Here is a 22,770-nt window from a genome sequence, read left to right on the forward strand (position 1 = left end):
CCCTAGCCAGGGGAAACATCCTCCCTGCATCTACTCTGTCAGACCCTTTAAGAATTTTATATATTTCAATGAGATCACCTCTCATTCTTCTAAACTCTGGGGAATATAGACCTAGTCTACTCAATTTCTCCTCATAGAACAATTCCCCCATCCCAGGAATCAGTCTAGAAGGAAGGACCAACTGACAAAAAGTGTGATGGAGAGGAAGTGAAGAGGAGTTGGCACCAAGACATGTGGACAACATATTTAGAAAAGTATGCGGAGAAAAGAAAGACTTGGATTTATAGCACCTTTCACGACCACCGGACATTTCAACGCGCTTTACAGTCAATGAAGTACTTTTGGAGTGTCGTCACTGTTGAAATGTGGGAAACGCGACAGCCAACTTGCGCACAGCAAGCTCCCACAAACAGCAATGTGATAATGACCCGATAATCTGTTTTTTTGTTATGTTAATTGCGGGATAAATATTGGCCAGGACACCGGGGATAACTCCCCTGCTCTTCTTCGAAATAGTGCCATGGAATCTTTTGGCGTCCACCTGAGAGAGCAGACGGGGCCTCGGTTTAACGTCTCATCCGAAAGACGGCACCTCCGACAGTGGAGAGTCAGCCTAGATTTTTTTTTTGTGCTCAGGTCCCTGGAGTGGGACTTGACCCCACAACCTGCTGACTCACAGATAGATGAGTGTGCTGCCCATTGAGCCACGGCCAGAGGGAGAAAGAGAGGGAGGCTGGAACACAAAGGGAAAGACCGAGAGAAAGAACTGGTGAGTGAAAATGAGGTAGGGAAACAAAGAAACATTTTTTTTGTGAAGGGATTGGAATTTTTTTTTTTTTTTTTACAGAGCTTGAGCAATTTGATGGCCATTAGTAAACCACTGCAGCTGGAGAGAAAGTGAATCCCCATGTACAAGAAACACAAGCAGTGGGAGCAGGTTGAAGCAAGCAGTGGGAGATCGATGAGCAGGTATAATTGGCTACCACTCAGCAGTCCCTCTGTTCTCACTGATTGAGCAGCTCAACCCTTGAGTAGCACAGGCGCTCAGTGGAATCAAAGGGTATCAGTGGGACCCAGCCCATCTCCAGTTTGCACGCTGTGTGTCCAACAACAGAAGCCGATGGTTGACAACAAAAACAACTGTGGCAGCGTTAGTGTAACGGCAGAGCAAATCCGTGTTGTGGCCGGCAATACAACGCCTCGGTGTCACTGGTACAATCGATGCACACTGATCCGTGAACTCTAATCTGTCGCAGGGTACCTGAGGTTACACTCACACCCCCGCCCCGCTCCGCAAGCCCACTCCAATCTGGGGAAGGCTGCCTGTGACTCATTTTCAAATGGCCAACACCCTGACACAGTGTGGAAGGAGGCCAAGCACCAGGCAATGCATTGAAGTTGTTTTTAATCTCAAGGCTAAGTTGCCAATCTGTAATATATGATTGTCAAAGGAACGATTCCTCACTGCACACCAACCTTCGGCAGCTTTCACTGAAGTTTAAAATGATAACGAGAGAATCTGGACATATTATATTTAACATTGTGATCAATCTGTGACCTGTACTCAGTTTAGGGGGTGGACAGGATAGGAGAGGTTTTTGAATAATATGTTTAACACATGGGGGTGGAAATGCGGTACCGCTGTTTTTGAGGCGGTGTCACCGCCTGAATGCTGATTTTACCACCGGGCGTTCGGTGCAGGCTCCAACTACTAAATTCAGTTTTTACGCCCAAAGATGAGAGAGCAGCGCTAAACATAGAAACATAGAAAATAGGTGCAGGAGCAGGCCATTCGGCCCTTCGAGCCTGCACCACCATTCAATAAGATCATGGCTGATCTTTCCCTCAGTACCCCTTTCCTGCTTTCTCTCCATACCCCTTGATCCCTTTAGCCGTAAGGGCCATATCTAACTCCCTCTTGAATATATCCAATGAACTGGCTTCAACAACTCTCTGCAGCAGGGAATTCCACAGGTTAACAACTCTCTGAGTGAAGAAGTTCCTCCTCATCTCAGTCCTAAATGGCCTACCCCTTATCCCAAGACTGTGTCCCCTGGTTCTGGATTTCCCCAACATCGGGAACATTCTACCCGCATCTAACCTGTCCCGTCCCGTCAGAATCTTATATGTTTCTATGAGATCCCCTCTCATCCTTCTAAACTCCAATGTATAAAGGCCCAGTTGATCCAGTCTCTCCTCATATGTCAGTCCAGCCATCCTGGGAACCAGTCTGGTGAACCTTCGCTGCACTCCTTCAATAGCAAGAATGTCCTTCCTCAGATTAGGAGACCAAAACTGAATACAATATTCCAGGTAAGACCTCCCTGCTCCTCTACTCAAATCCCCTAGCTATGAAGGCCAACATGCCATTTGCCTTCTTCACCGCCTGTTGTACCTGTATGCCAACTTTCAATGACTGATGTACCATGACACCCAGGTCTCGTTGCACCTCCCCTTTTCCTAATCTGCCGCCATTCAGATAATATTCTGTCTTCGCGTTTATGCCCACAAAGTGGATAACCTCACATTTATCCACATTATACTGCATCTGCCATGCATTTGCCCACTCACCTAACCTGTCCAAGTCACCCTGCAGCCTCTTAGCATCCTCCTCACAGCTCACACCACCACCCAGTTTAGTGTCATCTGCAAACTTGGAGATATTACACTCAATTCCTTCATCTAAATCATTGATGTATATTGTAGAGCTGGGGTCCCAGCACTGAGCCCTGCGGCACTCCACTAGTCACTGCCTGCCATTCTGAAAAGGACTCGTTTATCCCGACTCTCTGCTTCCTGTCTGCTAACCAGTTCGCTATCCACGTCAGTATATTACCCCCAATTCCATGTGCTTTGATTTTACACACCAATCTCTTGTGTGGGACATTGTCAAAAGCCTTTTGAAAGTCCAAATACACCACATCCACTGGTTCTCCCTTGTCCACTCTACTAGTTACATCCTCAAAAAATTCCAGAAGATTTGTCAAGCATGATTTCCCTTTCGTAAATCCATGCTGACTTGGACCGATCCTGTCACTGCTTTCCAAATGCGCTGTTATTTCATTTTTAATAATTGATTCAACATTTTCTTCACTACCGATGTCAGGCTATAATTACCCGTTTTCTCTCTCCCTCCTTTTTTAAAAAGTGTTGTTACATTAGCTACCCTCCAGTCCATAGGAACTGATCCAGAGTCGATAGACTGTTGGAAAATGATCACCAATGCATCAACTATTTCTAGGGCCACTTCCTTAAGTAATCTGGGATGCAGACTATCAGGCCCCGGGGATTTATCAGCTTTCAATCCCATCAATTTTCCTAACACAATTTTCCGCCAAATAAGGACATCCTTCAGTTCCTCCTTCTCACTAGACCCTCGGTCCCCTGGTATTTCCGGAAGGTGGCGTTGCATACTGATCCTCGGGCGGGAGCTCAGGGGGTCGACTGGAATTCCTGACGGAAGGCTGCCGCCATGTTCGCTGGAAAACGGGAAGAAACAAAAACTCAAAATTCCCCAACCCACACACAAACTTCCCCGACCCACACACAAACTTCCCCGACCCACACACAAACTCCTCCGACCCACACACAAACTTCCCCGACCCACACACACATACTTCCCCGACCCACACACACATACTTCCCTGACCCACACACACATACTTCCCCGACCCACACACACATACTTCCCCGACCCACACACAAACTTCCCCGACCCACACACACATACTTCCCCGACCCACACACACATACTTCCCCGATCCACACACAAACATCCCCGACCCGCACACAAACTTCTCCGACCCACACACAAACTTCCCCGACCCACACACAAACTTCCCCGACCCACACACAAACTCCTCCGACCCAAACACAAACTTCCCCGACCCACACACAAACTTCCCCGACACACACACAAACTTCCCCGACCCACACACAAACTTCCCCGACCCACACACAAACTTCCCCGACCCACACACACATACTTCCCCGACCCACACACAAACTTCCCCGACCCACACACAAACTCCTCCGACCCACACACAAACTTCCCCGACCCACACACAAACTTCCCCGACCCACACACAAACTTCCCCGACCCACACACACAAACTTCCCCGACCCACACACAAACTTCCCCGACCCACACACAAACTTCCCCGACCCACACACAAACTCCTCCGACCCACACACAAACTCCTCCGACCCACACACAAACTTCCCCGACCCACACACAAACTTCCCCGACCCACACACAAACTTCCCCGACCCACACACACATACTTCCCCGACCCACACACAAACTTCCCCGACCCACACACAAACTTCCCCGACCCACACACAAACTTCCCCGACCCACACACAAACTCCTCCGACCCACACACAAACTCCTCCGACCCACACACAAACTTCCCCGACCCACACACAAACTTCCCCGACCCACACACACAAACTTCCCCGACCCACACACAAACTCCTCCGACCCACACACAAACTCCTCCGACCCACACACAAACTTCCCCGACCCACACACAAACTCCTCCGACCCACACACATACTTCCCCGACCCACACACATACTTCCCCGACCCACATACAAACTTCCCCGACCCACACACAAACTCCTCCGACCCACACACAAACTCCTCCGACCCACACACACAAACTTCCCCGACCCACACACAAACTTCCCCGACCCACACACACATACTTCCCCGACCCACACACAAACTTCCCCGACCCACACACAAACTCCTCCGACCCACACACAAACTCCTCCGACCCACACACAAACTCCTCCGACCCACACACAAACTTCCCCGACCCACACACAAACTCCTCCAACCCACACACAAACTCCTCCGACCCACACACAAACTTCCCCGACCCACACACACATACTTCCCCGACCCACACACAAACTTCCCCGACACACACACAAACTTCCCCGACCCACACACAAACTTCCCCGACCCACACACAAACTTCCCCAACCCACACACAAACTCCTCCGACCCACACACACATACTTCCCCGACACACACACAAACTTCCCCGACCCACACACAAACTTCCCCAACCCACACACAAACTTCCCCAACCCACACACAAACTCCTCCGACCCACACACAAACTTCCCCAACCCACACACAAACTTCCCCAACCCACACACAAACTCCTCCGACCCACACACATACTTCCCCGACCCACACACAAACTCCTCCGACCCACACACAAACTTCCCCAACCCACACACAAACTTCCCCGACCCACACACAAACTCCTCCGACCCACACACATACTTCCCCAACCCACACACAAACTCCTCCGACCCACACACAAACTTCCCCAACCCACACACAAACTCCTCCGACCCACACACAAACTTCCCCGACCCACACACAAACTTCCCCGACCCACACACAAACTCCTCCGACCCACACACAAACTCCTCCGACCCACACACAAACTCCTCCGACCCACACACAAACTCCTCCGACCCACACACAAACTTCCCCGACCCACACACAAACTTTCACACTGTTACAACAAGTGAAAATATGAAGAAATAAAGAAAGAAAAAGCTTAGCTTGCTCTCTGGGCGATTGCGCCCAAGTCCTGCTGTTTACTCAACGCGGTTTCCGGGGCTGTAAGAACGCCTGCCGGGTAGGCCGACATTCATACTAAATATCGCGATAGAGGCGCCAAGGGGGCATTGCACGCTGGATGATGTCACCACGCGGGTGGCGATAGCCGCCGCAACGTTAGCTCTTGGCGATTCTGCGCAGACGTGGACACCGTCGAAGGGAGGTCTTTGCCGCCCGTTAGCAGCCTCCCGCCGGCGGTAACAAGTGGCGGTAAACACGGAATTTCGACCCCATGGTCTTTTTTTAATAAATTTACTTTTATCATCCCTGCTCTCGCAAAGGCACTGACTTATGAAAGAAAAAAAATGAAGTGCATCTATATAGCGCCTTTCACGACCACCGGACGTCCCAAAGCGCTTTACAGCCAATTAAGTATGTTTTGAAGTGTGGTCACTGTTGTAATATGCGCACAGTAAGCTCCCACAAACAATGAGTTAATGAGCAGATAACCTGTTTTATGGTGGGATACTGTTCCAGAGACAACAACTATAAAGTCTCAATTCTTCATGTTTGAGCCGACATCATGAGCAATAGCGTGCTGTGTGACCCTGGGACATTGCAGGCTGTTCCAATCCTATTCTCACCCAATGTCTGCAAACATGTCCTTCTCGGCAGCGATCCTGACCAATCAGGCATGGGCAGCTCCAGAGCCCAGAAACACGGAGGCCACATTTCGTGGCTTTACTGTCTCTCTCTCTCTCTCTCTCGTGTCTATTAGCAGTATCCCACCGCGTGGACATTTATCTACCGAGTCACAGGGGAAAATAAATTCACTTTTAGCTGTATGAAACCACTGTGTGAAACGATTAGTTCCCAAAATAAGGTGGTGCATTTATACTCCGGTTTACAGATGTCGATCAGCAGCTTAAGATATGACTTTCTTGCACATGGTTTAGTTCTCTAAGTTTTACTCTAAACTTACCAAGGAGGGACATGGCAGCATGACCATAAAAGGACTGTGAATGCACACAATGCTGCAGTTTTTTTTGCACACTATCAGCCAATTCAACCAGCATGAAATAAAAGACCCGACACGCCTCTCTTAGTAATCAGTACTTTTTATCCTTCACTTTCACAGACATGCTACTCTGCTGACGACAAAGTAAAATCACACAGCCCTAATCCAACTTTCCTGTATCAAGGCAAGGGTTGGCGGCTGTCCTGCGCTTGTAACTCGAACAAGGGCCATTAAAGATGCATCCAATATCGCAATGCCAAGAACATCCTGGCAGAGTTTGTGCAAGCTGCATAATTTCTGCCGTGAACTGCTCCAACCCTGCATCCTTAGACACAGGAACGATCAAATGTGTTACATGCTTGTAACAGACTCCAAGAATATTACAGCGCTGAAGGAGGCCATTTGACCCATTGTGCCTGTGCCGGCTCTTTGAAATTGCAATCTAATTAGTCCCATTCTCCCACTCTCTCCCCCGAGCCCTACAAATTGTTTCTTTTCAAGTAAGTATCCAATTGCCTTTTGAAAGTTGCGATTGAATGTTTCCACCCCCCCTTTCAGGCAGTGCATTCCAGATCAGAATAACTCACCGCGTAAAAAAATGTCTCATCTCCCCGCTGGTTCTTTAACCAATGATTTTAACTCTGTGTCCTCTGATTACCGACCCATCCGCCAATGGAAACAATCTCTCCCTATCTACTCTATCAAAACCCCTCGTACTTTTGAACACCTCTATTAAATCTCCACTCAATCTTCTTTGCTCCAAGCCTCACCCATCACCCCTGTACTCGCTGACCTACATTGGCTCCCGGTTAAGCAACGGCTCGATTTCAAAATTCTCATCCTTATTTTCAAATCCCTCCATGGCCTCGCCTCTGCCCTATCTCTGTAATCTCCTCCAGCCCCCCCACCCCTCCCCCTGAGATGTCTGCGCTCCTCTAATTCTGCCCTCTTGAGCATCCTTAATTAATTTCACTCAACCACTGGTTGCCGTGCCTTCTGTTGCCTAGGCCCCAAGCTCTGGATCTCCCTGCCTAAACATCTCCACCTCTCAAACTCTCTTTCCTCCTTCAAAACGCTCCTTAAAACATACCTCTTTGACCAAGCTTTTGATCATGTGCGCTAATTTCTACTAATGCAGCTCAGTGTCAGTTTTGTTTTACTCATAATACTCCTGTGAAGTGCCTTGTTACTAAGTTAAAGGCGATATATAAGTTGTTGCTGTTGTTGTAAGGTCATCAATCGTAGTTTCTTTAATTCCGCCACATAACCGAAGTTCCTTATCCCTTGTATCATTTTGTAAAATCTCCTCTGCAGCCTCTCCAAGGCCTTGACCTCCTTCTTAAAGTGTGGTGCCCAGAATTGACACAATATTCCAGCTGGGGCCTAACTGGTGATTTATAACGGTTTACTATAACTTCCTGGCTTTTGTACTCTATGCCTCTATTAATAAAGCCAAAGATCCCATATGCTTTTTAACAGCCTTCTCGACTTGTATATGTGAACCCCGAGATTTCGTTTATCTTACCTCTGCAAATTCTTCCTCACAAAATGCACCATGGTCATCCCGGGTACAATACTCCTGTATTTTTTACTTACACTCATTCACCCTATTCTACTGGCTTTTAAGCTTGTGTGTTATCTTTCATATTAAAATCTTACCTGTGTGCACACTTCCTCTCTGTTGCCACTTCACTTCTTGTTGTCATGTTTTTGTCAACTTTATTCCATTATAAATTCCTAACTATTTTCTTTTTACCATTTTTCCCTCACAAACTAAAATTTCTAATCTGTAAACTAAGGGTTTAACCAAAAATATAAAAAACACATTTGACAGTAACATGATTACATTAATCCATTGAATTGTTTTTATGTTTTGAAATCTCTAAAACGGATAGACTGAGATCGCCCCTGACGATGCAGGCCCAGCACATCATTGCTGAAGCCGGTGAATAGGATGGGTAACACTGATACTGGATCAGGCATTCGGGAGGAATTACAATGTTGCTTTTCACAGATGATCGTGTGTTTTTTGGTGGACTCGACTGGGGATCTAGTGCTCTACCCACCATCTCGAACAATGGGCTAATCAATGGGACAGGGTTGTGGGTCCTTTCTAGGGCCAGACAGGGGATCTCAGAAGTAATCATTGCAACAGTAATCGACATTTGTTGATTTCTATCAGTACTTGGCGGCTCTGCTTCATTCCTCTCTCGAGACTGATTGGCTCACGGACTCGTGTCTCTATCCTAACACTAATCCTATCCTTTGAGTACTTTACCTGGAACAATCGAAGGCTTGACCAGGTACTCCCATAGCTTCCAACTTTAAATAGGATATACGACACTGAAACAGGCCATTCGGCCCATCCAATCCATGCCGGCGTTTATGCTCCACTCGAGCCTCCTCCCGTCTTTCCTCATCTAACTCTATCAGCATAACCCTCTATTCCCCTCTCCCTCATATTCTTATCTAGCTCCCCTTAAATGCATCTATACTATTTGCTTCAATCACTCCCTGTGGTAATGAGTACCACATTCTCACCACTCTTTGGGTAAAGAATTCCTTATTGGATTTCTTGGTGACTATCTTATATTGATAGCCCCCAGTTATGCTCTTCCCCACAGTGGAAACATTCGCTCTGTATCCACTCTATCAAAACCTTTCAGAATTTTAAAGACCTCTATTAGGTCACCCCTCAGCCTTCTTTTTTCAAGAGAAAAGAGACCCAGTCTGTTCAGTCTTTCCTTGCATACCCTCACATTCCTGGTATCATCCTTGTAAATCTTCTCTGCACCCTCTCCAGTACTTCTATATCCTTTTTATAATATGGCGACCAGAACTGTACGCAGTACTCTAACCAAGGGTCGATACAGGTTTAGCATAATTTCCCTACTTTTCAATTCTATACCTCTAGAAATAAACCTTAGTGCTTGGTTTTTTTTTATGGCCTTGCTAACCTGTGTCGCAACATTTAGTGATTTGTGTATTTGTATCCGAGATCCCTTTGTTTCTCTACCCCACCCAGACTCGCACCCTCCAAGTAATAAGTGACCTCCCTATTCTTCCCACCAAAATGCAATACCTTACATTTATCTGTGTTGAACTTCTTTGCCAATTATAGGCCCATTCTGCAAGTTTATTAATGTCCTCCTGTAATTTGTTGCAGTCCTCCTCAGAATTGACTATCCCCCAATTTGGGGTCACCCACAAATTTAGAAATTGTGTTTTTGATTCCAAAGTCTAAATCGTTAATATAAATTGTGAACAACAGTACAGATCCTTGCGGAACACCACTACCCACCTTCTGCCACTGTGAATAGCTACCCTTTACCCCACTCTCTGCTTTCTGTCTTGAAGCCAGCTAGCTATCCATTCTGCTACTTGTCCCCTGACTCCACATTCTCTGACCTTGTTCATCGGTCTATTATGGGGTACCTCTAGATAAATTACATCTACTGCATTACCCTTGTCTACTCTCTCTGTTACCTCTTCAAAAAGTTCTATGAGGTTGGTCAAGCAAAACTTTCCCTTTTGACTTCTTCATGAGGGTTGCATGAAGGTACAAGAAAGAAGCCATTTGTCCCATCGTGCCTCTGCCTGCCCTTTTTCAGGGCAATCCGAAACAAATCTCACTGCCCTGCTCGCTCCTCTATCTTCCTGTGCTTCAAATATTTATCCACTTTTCCCTTAAACGATGCAATGGTCTTTGCCTCAACCACTCCCTACAGTAAAGAATTCCATGCTCCAACAACCCTCTGCATAGTTCTCTTAACCCCTTTCCTCACTCTCAGTAATAATTTTAAGTTGATGATTCGACGTCACTGATATCCCAACTAGAGGAAATAGTCTAGCTTGAAAGTCTTATGGAAATCAAGGAAAGCAGAGTTAGTAGGGTTCCCACTTGCTTTCCCACAAATGTCAGCCATGGCTCAGTGGGTAGCACACTCGCCTCTGAGACAGAAGGTTGTGGGTTCAAGTCCCACTCCAGGGATTTGAGCACATAAACCTAGGCTGACACTCCAGTGGAGTGCTGCACTGTCGGAGGTGCCATCTTTCGTATAAGATGTTAAACCGAGGCCTCGTCTGCTCTCTCAGGTGGATGTTAAAGATGAGCAGAGGAGTTATTCCCGGTATCCTTGCCTATATTTATCCCTCAATCAATGTAACAAAACAGAGATTATCTGGTCATTATCACATTGCTGTTTGTAGGAGCTTGCTGTGTACAAATTGGCAGCTGTGTTTCCAACAGTGACTACACTCCAAAAGTATTTCATTGGCTGTAAAGCGTTTTGAGACATCTGATGGTCGTGAAAGGCGCTAATAAATGTAAGTCTTTCTGTCCCAAGATTCACCATGCTCCACAATCGCATATAAATCTGCAACCTGCCCTATACATCTCTCACAAACGGCAAAGCACTGCTTTACTAGGTTATTATATACCTGTGTATCAAAACACTTTAAACTGAATTAAAATACAACTACAAAAACCAGGTTAGACCCCTGCATTTTATTGACTCATTTTATTTTTGGAGATCAGTTAATACAGAGCATTCCAAATTTAGTGCAGGAAAGCCCTGCTTGAGAGGTTATGATAGTAACTTTACATTATCACTTACCTCCAAGTAATTTTGAACCCCCGGAATAGGTTGGTGTGAAGGAGTTTTCATTACTCCGCTGTAAAGAGTAAAATATAGTGTTTGTATTAATGGTCATCTTACATAGTTAACAGAGATACTACGTGATGAACTGCACTAGAACATAAACCCATTGAGAGCCTGCAGCTTTCAGAGAAAGCCTACCATTCGTGACGTTTAACAAAAGGATTTTAGCGACATATCTAACGTGGAACTATGATACAGGAAATCATAGAATATAATGCAGCAGGCAATAATGTACACAAGTGAGAAGACACCAATATATTTGTTTATTTGCAATTATAGTTATACTTGCAACAAATAAATATTAATGCCACTGGTCAGAGTTTGGTCTAACAATTGTCACTTAAAAGTGATATGGTAAATTTTCCCAGGTCCCTTGAACTGATTGGCAGGACTGTGTAGTCCTGCTAACACCGAGGTGCTAAATCACAGTCTCAAAACTACTTGCTTAAGAATTGAAACATCATTCTGGGATGTTCGGTCTGAGTTTAAACGCTGCAGCGGTTAACACTGTAGAATAAGATCCATGTAACCAAGTTGAAATATATTCATTTCCGTCCTCTCTGCTCCGCTCCCAAAGCCACTCATTTATGATGTGGCTATTCTTGTGTGTGTGTCTGGCAGGCTGTTCAGAAAGGGGGTCTGATCCTGTCCTCACCCGAGATACACACATGTGAATTGCGCAACAGGTGACATTGGACAACCATCGGGGTGGTCGGTTGCCTGCGTGATTTTCCCCTCGTTAGTCTAGAGACACTGGGGCAAATTGCTGCCTGCACTGAGAGCTGCAAACAGCATGGAGCGGAGACCTCCGCGTAGGACTGCTCTCGGGCCCCGCCAAGGTGGTATTAACCGGTCCAGGCAGCGGGCGGTTAAGGGGGTCGTTCGGCCTGACTGCCTGCCTCTCTTCCACCGCTATGTTTGCACCTGGGTGTCCCTGGAGATGGAGCACGCGGTGTCCACCGGCACGTTTGAGGCCTTCTGCTACTGATAGGGCACCGGAGGGACTGAAGTACCGCATCACCCCTGGAAAATAGAATTTTGCTTTAATTTGTTGAGTTTCCTTTAATTTCGGTTTAAGTTACAGTTTTTATTGAAAAGGGGGCATGTGCTAACATTTAATTGGTAAGAAGAGTGAACAGCATTGAGAGAGACTTGCATTTATATAGTGCCTTTCACAACCACTGGATGTTTCAAAGCGCTTTACAGCCAATGAAATACTTTTGGAGTGTAGTCACTGTTGTAATGTAGGGAACGTGGCAGCCAATGTGTGGACAGCAAGCTCCCACAGACAGCAATGTGATAATGACCAGATAATGTTTTAGTGATGTTGATTGTGGGATAAATATTGGCCAGGACACCGGAGATAACTCCCGTGCTCCTCTTTGAAATAGAGCCCTGGGTCTTTCACCTCCATCTGAGAGAGCAGACGGAGCCTCGGTTTAACGTCTGATCCGAAAGGCGGTTATTTGGGGAGTCTGGAGGCTGGGCCTCCCACCCACCTGTACTTAGTGCCGCAATATTGGAAATAGAGTAAATACCGCGCCGCCTCCGCCATTGGTCCCGGAGCGACACTGCCCGCCAGGCCCCCGGAACAACCGGAGGAGCCCGACAGCAAAATGAGCGCGAGAACCGGCTGCCAGCAGCACCGCGGCAGTGTAGCCAGAATATTCCACTCGGACTTTACACTGGGCGCCGCCGCGTCCGAGCGCCGCAGCTCTTTCGGGGGGCGGAGTAAAGTTTGCACAGGCAGCGCCGGGACCGCCCTGATCGTTTGGGCAATGCGGGAGATAGGGCGTATTCAGGGTCCTTGCGGAGTGCCAGCGTGCCTCTGATGCCGTCACATGGTTTCCAACCAATCGGAGGCGGCGTTGCCCGGGGAGGCGGTGCGTGAGTGTGCGTCTGCGACGGGACGTCGCTACAAAGGGGCGGGGCTGAGGGGCGGCGGCTCGCGTGCAGCGCCGGTTCTGGGGGCGGGGCCAGGGCCGCTCACACCTGGTACTGCTCCAACCTCCACACTCACAGCACAGCCATTCATCCAGTTAATGCCCCTGTTCAAACCCAGCAATATCAGGCGAGTGCACCAAGTATTCTTACCTATTATCCCATGGTCTTACAGTGTCAGCAGGTTTCTGGGTTCAAGTCCCACTCAAGGGACTTGAGCACAAAAATCTCGGCTGACACTCCAGTGCGGTGCTGAGGGAGCGCTGCACTGTCGGAGGTGCCGTCTTTCGGATGAGACGTTAAACCGAGGCTCGTCTATCCCCCCAGGTGGAGGTAAAAGATCCAATGACCATTATATTTTGAAGAAGAACAAGGGAGTTATCCCTGGTGTCCTGGCCAATACCATCATCATGGGCAGACCCTCGAAATCGAGGGAGACTTGCTTCCACTCTAAAAGTGAGTTCTCAGGTGGTTAAACAGTCCAATAGAGGAATTACAGTCTCTGTCGTAAGCAGGGCAGACAGTTGTTGAAGGAAAGGGTGGGTGGGGAGTCTGGTTTGACGCACGCTCCTTCTGCTGTCTGCGCTTGTTTTCTGCATGCTCTCGGCGACGAGACTCGAGGAGCTCAGCGCCCTCCCGGATGCTGCTGTTCCACTTTGGGTTGTCTTGGGCCAGGGATTCCCAGGTGTCAGTGCAGATGTTACACTTTATCAAGGAGGCTTTGAGGGTGTCTTTGAAGCATTTCATCTGCCCACCTGGGGCTCGCTTGCCATGTCGGAGTTCCGAGTAGAGCACTTGCTTTGGGAGTCTCGTGTCGGGCATGCAGACGATGTGGCCAATATCTATCCCTCAATCAACATCACTAAAACAGATTACCTGGTCATTAATACAAAAGCAAAATGCCACGCATGCTGAAATCTGAAACAAAAACAGAAAACGCTGGAAATACTCAGCAGGTCAGGTAGCATCTGTGGAGAGAAACAGAGTTAACGTTTCTCATCGTTGCCTGACCTGAGTATTTCCAGCATTTTCTGTTTTTTGTAACCTGGTCATTATCACATTGCTGTTTGTGGGTCTTGCTGTGTGCAAACTGGCTGCCGCGTTTCCCACGTTACAACAGTGACTGCACTCCCCCCAAAGAAGTACTTAATTGGCTGTAAAGCGCTTTGGGACGTCCGGTGGTGATGAAAGGCGCTATATAAATGCAAGTCTTTCTTTTGTAGATCCATCCACTGCTTTGGTTTCCCTTTCACTTAATCCTGTAGGTTTGTCGTTCGCCTGCCTCCACGTCCCCTTTTCCTGATTTAGGGAAATTTGTTCAATGAGCGCCGAATGAATTGCAGGACAGCTGTGCCTTTATCAAAGATGGCCGCCCTCTACTAGTCACAACGCCACCAAACCGGCGGGGCGTTAACCCTCTGTCAGATTGACAGCTCCCAGAGGCGTGGGTTCGGCTGGCGGATACTCTATATCCGAGCAAAGAGACAGAGGGAGCGAGAGAATGGCTCTGAGAGTCTGGGATCCTATTCACACTATTTTGGACTAAATCAAACGCAATCGCAGGCAATCCTCCCGTTTATTTTCTCGAACCAGGCGATGAGCAGACTAAATGAAGGGTGAATGCCAAACTAGAGAGAAGAATATAATCAAAATGACAGTGGATTTTGAAGAGTGTGTGAAAGATTCCCCTCGGTTCAGGTAAGGGGTGTGCAATCATTGAACATGGATTATATTTTTGGCTGGATTCATAGATTCGAGAAAGTAGATGCTGCTTTGGCGACCGCAATGAGATTTGAACATGGATATATATATCCGATGATGGAACCAGTACAGTCAAAGCGTCCAAATCTGGCAATTATGTTGTATTTGCACAGATAGCCATGAACATACTGTATGAATATAAAGCTGAGAACGCGAGCCAGCATTGTGGTTCCATTGCATTCCTGCTCAACTGAGAAGCTGAGCGCTGGATAACCGCTTTGGGTTTCAGACATTTCATTTTATACAGTTTTGTGAGTGGAAATAGATAGGCGCTGATGTCAGTGCATTATGATGTTGTGGCAATCGTTTTCTTGCAGAAATAGGGGTGGTGATAATGATCCGAACGAGTGGTATGGCGGGACTGAGCGTGATCCGGGATGAGATCCAAACGGGCTGCTCCGATCAGATGCCAAAAATGATTTTTTTTCAATTGATTCATTTTAAATCGTCCTTTTAAAATGGGGCAAGGCAGCGTGCGGGCAATTTCTTGTGATCGGTCGTAAAGACTCGCCGTGTAATTGTCTGTATTTCAGGGGTAATTCATCTGTCCCAAGCGGTGAATGATGGCGAGCCGCCTCTTTTGTTAAATTATGATGCACGGGTTGACGGTGTCGAAGGACACCCGCTTTAATAATGATGGGCGAGGGAGCAGTCTTGCACTAAATACAACGAGGCGCGCAGTAATTGGAGTTGTGGCATTACTGCTGTCAGTTTCATGCCGTGTAGTAACTGCAACAGGAGGAGAGGCGCCATTTCTTGTCAAATTAAAAAAAAATCCCAGCCACACACCATTGCCAGTCATTTCCACCGAAGTCATTTGTTGCCATTAGATTGCTGGACGCCTGTCCATTCATTATTGACACAGTGCATTTTGACTTGATGTTGAACAATTGCAGCGACCTTGAATGGCGTGAGATCCAATATGGGGAGAGAAAGGGTCATTAATTCCGTGCCTGCAGAGCTGCCAGATGTGGGTACAAGCAGCTGTGGGATCAGGGGCACCATTGCTGTGATCAGTCGTGTTCTGTGGATCAAGATGCCCTTAGTTACTGTATTTTGTGTAAATCTTGCAAATGCTCCCTCGACTGAAGTCTTTTTAATCATTGAAATGATTCCTTGATTACAATACATTGCTATAGGTTGCCTTCATAGTCTGCAAGATGCAGTGAGCACAGCAGCAAGCCTTGCTGAGAGCCATGTGGATGTCCCTGGAGGTTGAACTAGGGAGTGGTAGTAATGCTGGATTTACTACTAGTTCTCTACTTGTCCTGCTATCAGCTTTTACAGGGGATATTGCAGTTATGTGGCCAGAATGAGCCACACATCAAGTGTGACAATGAATTATGCCATTACCAGACAGGAAACACCATTACGTATGATGTACGCGAACACTGCCCGAAATCCTTTCCACGCTCCTGGCAAAGGGCGAAAATATTCCCTTCAAACTGCTTTCCCTCCAACTTGCTGCCCCACCCCCGCTGCACATCCACACCGATAGGGCAGAAGGCTCATTACTGCCTACATTACAGCATTACAACAGTGACTACACTCCAAAACTACTTCATTAGCTCTAAAGCGTTTTGAGACGTCTGGTGGTGGTGAAAAGCGCTATATAAATGCAAGTCTTTCTTACTCAAGGGCAACCGGGGATGGGCAATAAACGCTGGCCTTGCTAGCGACGCCCACAGCCCGAGAATTAATTTTTTTTAACAAAAAGGTAAAGGTGCCTTCATGTCAGATTTTCTTCCTACTAGCATTTAAGGTGAAGCTGTTCAAAATTGTTGATCCACGGGGTCAGTTTGTAGTCTTTGCTGCTTGCCCAATGATTGGCAGGTATCCAGGAGGAGGCCGCGAGCCCAATTAGGCCAGGGTCAGTCATTGGCCATTTGGTAAAGGCCACAATACTCAGCAGTCTCCTGCTTGCCTACCAAAATGATTCTGATGAGGGAAAAGTCGCAATACAAATGTATAACAGTGCAATTCATAGAAACATAGAAACATAGAAAATAGGTGCAGGAGCAGGCCATTCAGCCCTTCTAGCCTGCACCGCCATTCAATGAGTTCATGGCTGAACATGAAACTTCAGTACCCCCTTCCTGCTTTCTCGCCATAACTCTTGATCCCCCGAGTAGTAAGGACTTCATCTAACTCCCTTTTGAATATATTTAGTGAATTGGCCTCAACTACTTTCTGTGGTAGAGAATTCCACAGGTTCACCACTCTCTGGGTGAAGAAGTTTCTCCTCATCTCGGTCCTAAATGGCTTATCCCTTATCATCAGACTGTGACCCCTGATTCTGGACTTCCCCAACATTGGGAACATTCTTTCTGCATCTAACCTGTCTAAACCCGTCAGAATTTTAAACGTTTCTATGAGGTCCCCTCTCATTCTTCTGAACTCCAGTGAATACAAGCCCAGTTGATCCAATCTTTCTTGATAGGTCAGTCCCGCCATCCCGGGAATCAGTCTGGTGAACCTTCGCTGCACTCCCTCAATAGCAAGAATGTCCTTCCTCAAGTTAGGAGACCAAAACTGTACACAATACTCCAGGTGTGGCCTCACCAAGGCCCTGTACAACTGTAGCAACACCTCCCTGCCCCTGTATTCAAATCCCCTCGCTATGAAGGCCAACATGCCATTTGCTTTCTTAACCACCTGCTGTACCTGCATGCCAACCTTCAATGACTGATGTACCATGACACCCAGGTCTCGTTGCACCTTCCCTTTTCCTAATCTGTCACCATTCAGATAATAGTCTGTCTCTCTGTTTTTACCACCAAAGTGGATAACCTCACATTTATCCACATTATACTTCATCTGCCATGCATATACCCACTCACCTAACCTATCCAAGTCACTCTGCAGCCTAATAGCATTCCTCCTCGCAGCTCACACTGCCACCCAACTTAGTATCATCTGCAAATTTGGAGATACTGCATTTAATCCCCTCGTCTAAATCATTAATGTACAATGTAAACAGCTGGGGCCCCAGCACAGAACCTTGCGGCACTCCACTAGTCACTGCCTGCCATTCTGAAAAGTACCCGTTTACTCCTACTCTTTGCTTCCTGTCTGACAACCAGTTCTCAATCCACGTCAGCACACTACCCCCAATCCCATGTGCTTTAACTTTGCACATTAATCTCTTGTGTGGGACCTTGTCGAAAGCCTTTTGAAAGTCCAAATATACCACATCAACTGGTTCTCCTTTGTCCACTTTACTGGAAACATCCTCAAAAAATTCCAGAAGATTTGTCAAGCATGATTTCCCTTTCACAAATCCATGCTGACTTGGACCTATCATGTCACCATTTTCCAGATGCACTGCTATGACATCCTTAATAATTGATTCCATCATTTTACCCACTACTGAGGTCAGGCTGACCGGTCTATAATTCCCTGTTTTCTCTCTCCCTCCTTTTTTAAAAAGTGGGGTTACATTGGCTACCCTCCACTCCATAGGAACTGATCCAGAGTCAATGGAATGTTGGAAAATGACTGTCAATGCATCCGCTATTTCCAAGGCCACCTCCTTAAGTACTCTAGGATGCAGTCCATCAGGCCCTGGGGATTTATCGGCCTTCAATCCCATCAATTTCCCCAACACAATTTCCCGACTAATAAAGATTTCCGCAGAGTACAGAGGACCCCGCTTTCCATGTTCTGCTTTGCTGCCACAGCCTGGTAAGAAAAGGGAAAGGAAATAAAGACAAAAGAGGTTCTTGAAGGAAACCTGGTGAGCCTCCGAGTGACATCCTTTCTCTCCTGTTACCATCCTCCTCAACATCCATAAGTAGAGGATCCATATGTCTGCTGATAGCAATCAATGCTTCTGCTCTCCCATCCAACTGTCCATCCAACATTGCCTCTCCCAGGAGATCACATGGCTCGGGTTGGGGTGGAATGTAGAATGCTTTAGTGCAAGGGGTGTCGCAGTTGTGTGGGGTGGACTGGTTTGGGCTGGGTGCTCTGCACCTTTCCGTCATTGTTCATAGGCTTATATGTAACCTTCAGGGCTGCTGAGCGAGGGCCGCATGGCTCTTTGTCGGCCGACGCGGACACGATGGGCCTAAATGGCCTCCTTCCGCACTGTAAATTTCTATGTAACTTCCGACCGCTCCATTTTATCAGAAGTGAAACAAACCTGTTTGTCTCCCATCAGCATGTGATTTCATCAAGCTCCCTGGCTCTTCACTGAGCCTGGTAATTCACATCACCAGCATACTCCTGGTCCCTGAGAGAGATTTACTACACACATCTGATCCATTGCCAAGCGCACATTCTTCCACCTCTGGAGCAAGATGCATTTATGCCTCCCTCACCCCTCCGCTACTGGAGCTCTCATCCACTCCTGCATCCACTGCACTGATTAATATTTCCCTTGCAAGACTCCCTGCTTCTATTCTTCAACAAGCTTCCTGTAATCTAACCCCAAACTCCGGGATGTAAATCCTCACCCTACAAGGTCCCGCACTGCCATCATTTAAATCTCTGCCTCTGAGGGGAGAGTGCTACCCACCGAGCCACAGCTGACACTGGCACTTAAGAGTGGAGGAACCGAGAGATCTAGGAGAACCTATTGATAAACCCTAAGGTGGAAACTCAGTAGAAAAGGGCATAAAGCAAATACAATTCTGGGTCCTGTACATAGGGGTATTGAATATAAACACAAGAGAATGATATTGAATTTGTACAAGACATTGGTTTGGCCACAGTTGGAGTATGGCATATAGTTCTGGGCACCCAGGTACAGGAATGACCTCGAGCACTAGAACGGGTACAGTGAAAATTCGCTAGTATGATACCAGGATGAGAGGTTATGGTTACAAAGAAAGCTGAAAATGTGGGTATTTTTTCACAGGAACAGAGAAGTTTAACGAGGGAGAATCAAATAGAGGATTTCAAAAGTCTAAAAGACTGTTCCACTCGCTGGCAAATCAGTATCAAGAAGGCGTAATGAGAAGATCGAGGAATATTGCTCGCAAACAAATGGAGAAGTTGGAAAATATTTTTTCTTAAGCGGGTTATTAGATAATGGAATTTTTTTACCAAAGCGGTTTTTGAGGAAAAGACCATAATATAATTTAAAAGGGAATTTGAAAAGCAATATAAAAGAATACGGGGAGAGAGCCAGGAATAAGATTAGAGTAGACCGGTCCAGTTTTTTTTATTTGTTCCTGGAATGTGGGAGTGCTGGCAAGACTGTCTCTAGTGCCCATCCCTAGCTGCTCTGGGAAGTACCGGTGGGCCTAATTTTCAAAACAATCATTTTGTTGTCAGCTGTGGTTCAGTGGGTAGCATTCTCGCCTCTGAGTCCGAAGGCTGTGGGTTCAATTCCCACTCCAGCACTTGAGCACATAATCAGGGCTGATACTTCAGGGGAGTGCTGCACTGTCTACCTGACCCCTTGTAAAACACTCTGTGACATTCTTTTACATACGAATGTAAGCTGGTGCTGTTGAAGTTTCATTAAAATACTGCACAACGATTTTGAATAATGATTAAAAGAACTTGTGAGGAAAAGATATCTCCTCTCACCAGAGCTGATCCTGTAAAAGTCTGTTTTTACAAATCCTGGGTCCTCCCTTCCCCCCCCCCCCCCCACCCCCACCCCCCACACATTTACTCTTTCAGCACCTGATGGTAAGATTATGGAACTCTGCACCACAAGGAGTGGCTGAGGCGAAAACCACCAATGCATTTAAGGGGACATGAGGGAGAAACAAATAGAAGATTATGCTGAATCGTGAGATAAAGTAAGGTGGGAGAAGGCTGGTGTGGAGCATAAATACCAGTTGGGCCGACTGACCTGTTTCCGTGCTGTACATTCTCTAATTCTGGTGTATTTTTAGAATCCCCCGAGCTTGCTTGGGGTGATGCGTATGATCACATGCAGCTTTTATTACTGGAAATCTCCGAAGGGACAGGGAATTAACTTTAATGGAATAATGTCAGTTGCCATCCCCTTTCCCCATTGTATTTCATTTCCTGAAGGATATGCAGGCACGCTGTCTCAGACGGGCCCTGTATATACCTTGGGTCAGGGAGCTTCCCTTCAATCTGTGGAAGCCCACCCTTCCACAGAGAAGAAAACAGAAGGACACAAAGGAGTGTCGCAGATTTTCAGTCGGTGAAGATGGAAACGAAACACTGCACATTCCTACATTCAGGAGCGGCTTTATCTCCCACGCTTAGGTTTGTCATGTGCTGGTGCATCACAACACAGGCCTGGCATGTTTGTCATGAGTTTTCAGTCTTCGGACAAGTTATCCAGACTAACTGTTGATAGTGAGACATGAAAGGATGTCTTGTGTGTGTTTGCGCAGGTTTGCGATTGCACATCTGTCATATTTATAAGACCCTGCCTACATGGAATTGCATTTATTTGAACGGTGGATGTAAAATTTGTTTGAACTTGAGGCTTCAACTTACATTTCAAACATTGATGGCATCCATCTTGATTAAGTTGAAAATGATAAAATTCACGGTCCCTTTCAATAATATAGCGAGGGTTCTGGCACTTAAATATTTTGTCATCGATTTGTACATTTAGGTAACATAGGTGCATCAGCCAAACAGCTTCAAAAGGCAACACTTCAAGACATGAGTAGCTTAGCAACCGTGAAGAAACCAGTTGAGCAACCAGTCTCAAAGGAGAAATTATGCAAAATTACACTTCGATAAACTTTTGGAAAGTGTTACAGTATCTCATTTAGCCTCCTCCCACCTTTCTTAGTTGCAAATACAGCAAGGCTAAAGTAGATGCAGTGTTAAAGGAGTATTGTTGTCTGGTAGTCTTCTCTAAATAACTTGATCACTTACAAAATTATTTTTAAAGTTTAATTTAAAAATAACCCTGCCGCAACACTTGCATTGATTTCCAACATGGTTTTTGAGAGGGGTCAGACAGATCAGATTCCTGGAACGGCCTGATCTGACAAGGCCTGTGTGCTACCTACACCCTTTCATATAGCACGAGTCACCCAAAACTGTGATTTGAAAATTGATCTCTATGATTTTTGTTCTTGGGTTTATTGAGAAAATGTTTCCATGGAGAGGGTTACTATGATTCTGCAGTAACTGCAGTGTGATCACTAGGTTTGTTGGTACTAATGCACCGTAGAAACCACTATGCTTTATTTGTGTCTATAGGTTACTTGTGTGATATTCTTAATTCATCACCTCAATTATTCCCCACCACCAGAGCTTCAGTTTTGTGTTGATATAGCTCAAACTTTCTGAACAAATTTGAAATTTAGGATAGATGGGTGTATTTACTTTTAAAAGATAGAAAGACTTGCATTTATATAGCGTCTTTCATGACCTCAGGATGTCCCATCATAGAATGATTACAGCACAGAAGGAGGCCATTCTGCCCATCAAGCCCATTTACAGCCAATGAAGTACTTTTAAAGTGCAGTCACTGTTGTAATGTAGGAAATGCGACAACCAATTTGCGCACAGCAAGGTCCCACAAACATCAGTGTGATAATACCTAGATAATCTGTTTTTAGTGTCATTGGTTGAGGGATAAATATTGATCAGGACACCAAGAAAATAGTGCCATGGGATCTTTTACGTCCACCTGAGAGGACAGACAGGATTAACGTCGTAGCCAAAACACGGCACCTCCAACAGTGTAGCACTCCCTCAATACTGCACTGGAGTGCCAGCCTAGATTTTGTGATCAAGCCTCTGGAGTGGGGTTCGAACCCGCTACCTCCATGAGAGGCGTTAGTGCTGCCACTAAGCCACGGCCGATACCTTAGGGTTGCTAATGTTATTAGAAGCATCAAATGGGG

At 46.5% G+C, this 22,770-nt stretch overlaps 2 protein-coding genes across 3 annotated transcripts in view; one reads left to right on the forward strand and one right to left on the reverse strand.

Moving 5' to 3' along the window:
• Window positions 1-12,866, reverse strand: part of pusl1 (pseudouridine synthase like 1) — a 112,634-nt gene extending 99,768 nt beyond the window's left edge. For both annotated transcript variants that reach the window (XM_070860336.1, XM_070860335.1), the window contains exons 1-2: window positions 12,766-12,866; window positions 11,222-11,279 (exon numbers count right to left, since the gene is read on the reverse strand). In XM_070860336.1, coding sequence (XP_070716437.1) covers window positions 11,222-11,279; window positions 12,766-12,821 — 114 coding nt within the window. In that variant the 5' untranslated portion in view covers window positions 12,822-12,866. The remainder of the gene's footprint in view (window positions 1-11,221; window positions 11,280-12,765) is intronic.
• Window positions 12,867-14,694: 1,828 nt separating this feature from the next.
• acap3a (ArfGAP with coiled-coil, ankyrin repeat and PH domains 3a) overlaps window positions 14,695-22,770 on the forward strand; it is a 355,855-nt gene continuing 347,779 nt past the window's right edge. Inside the window, exon 1 of the mRNA XM_070860337.1 lies at window positions 14,695-14,905. Within this exon, the coding sequence (XP_070716438.1) occupies window positions 14,817-14,905 (89 nt within the window). The 5' untranslated portion in view covers window positions 14,695-14,816. The remainder of the gene's footprint in view (window positions 14,906-22,770) is intronic.

The sequence above is a fragment of the Pristiophorus japonicus genome, chromosome 18 (genome assembly GCF_044704955.1).
Source record: "Pristiophorus japonicus isolate sPriJap1 chromosome 18, sPriJap1.hap1, whole genome shotgun sequence".
Lineage (NCBI taxonomy): Eukaryota > Metazoa > Chordata > Chondrichthyes > Pristiophoridae > Pristiophorus > Pristiophorus japonicus.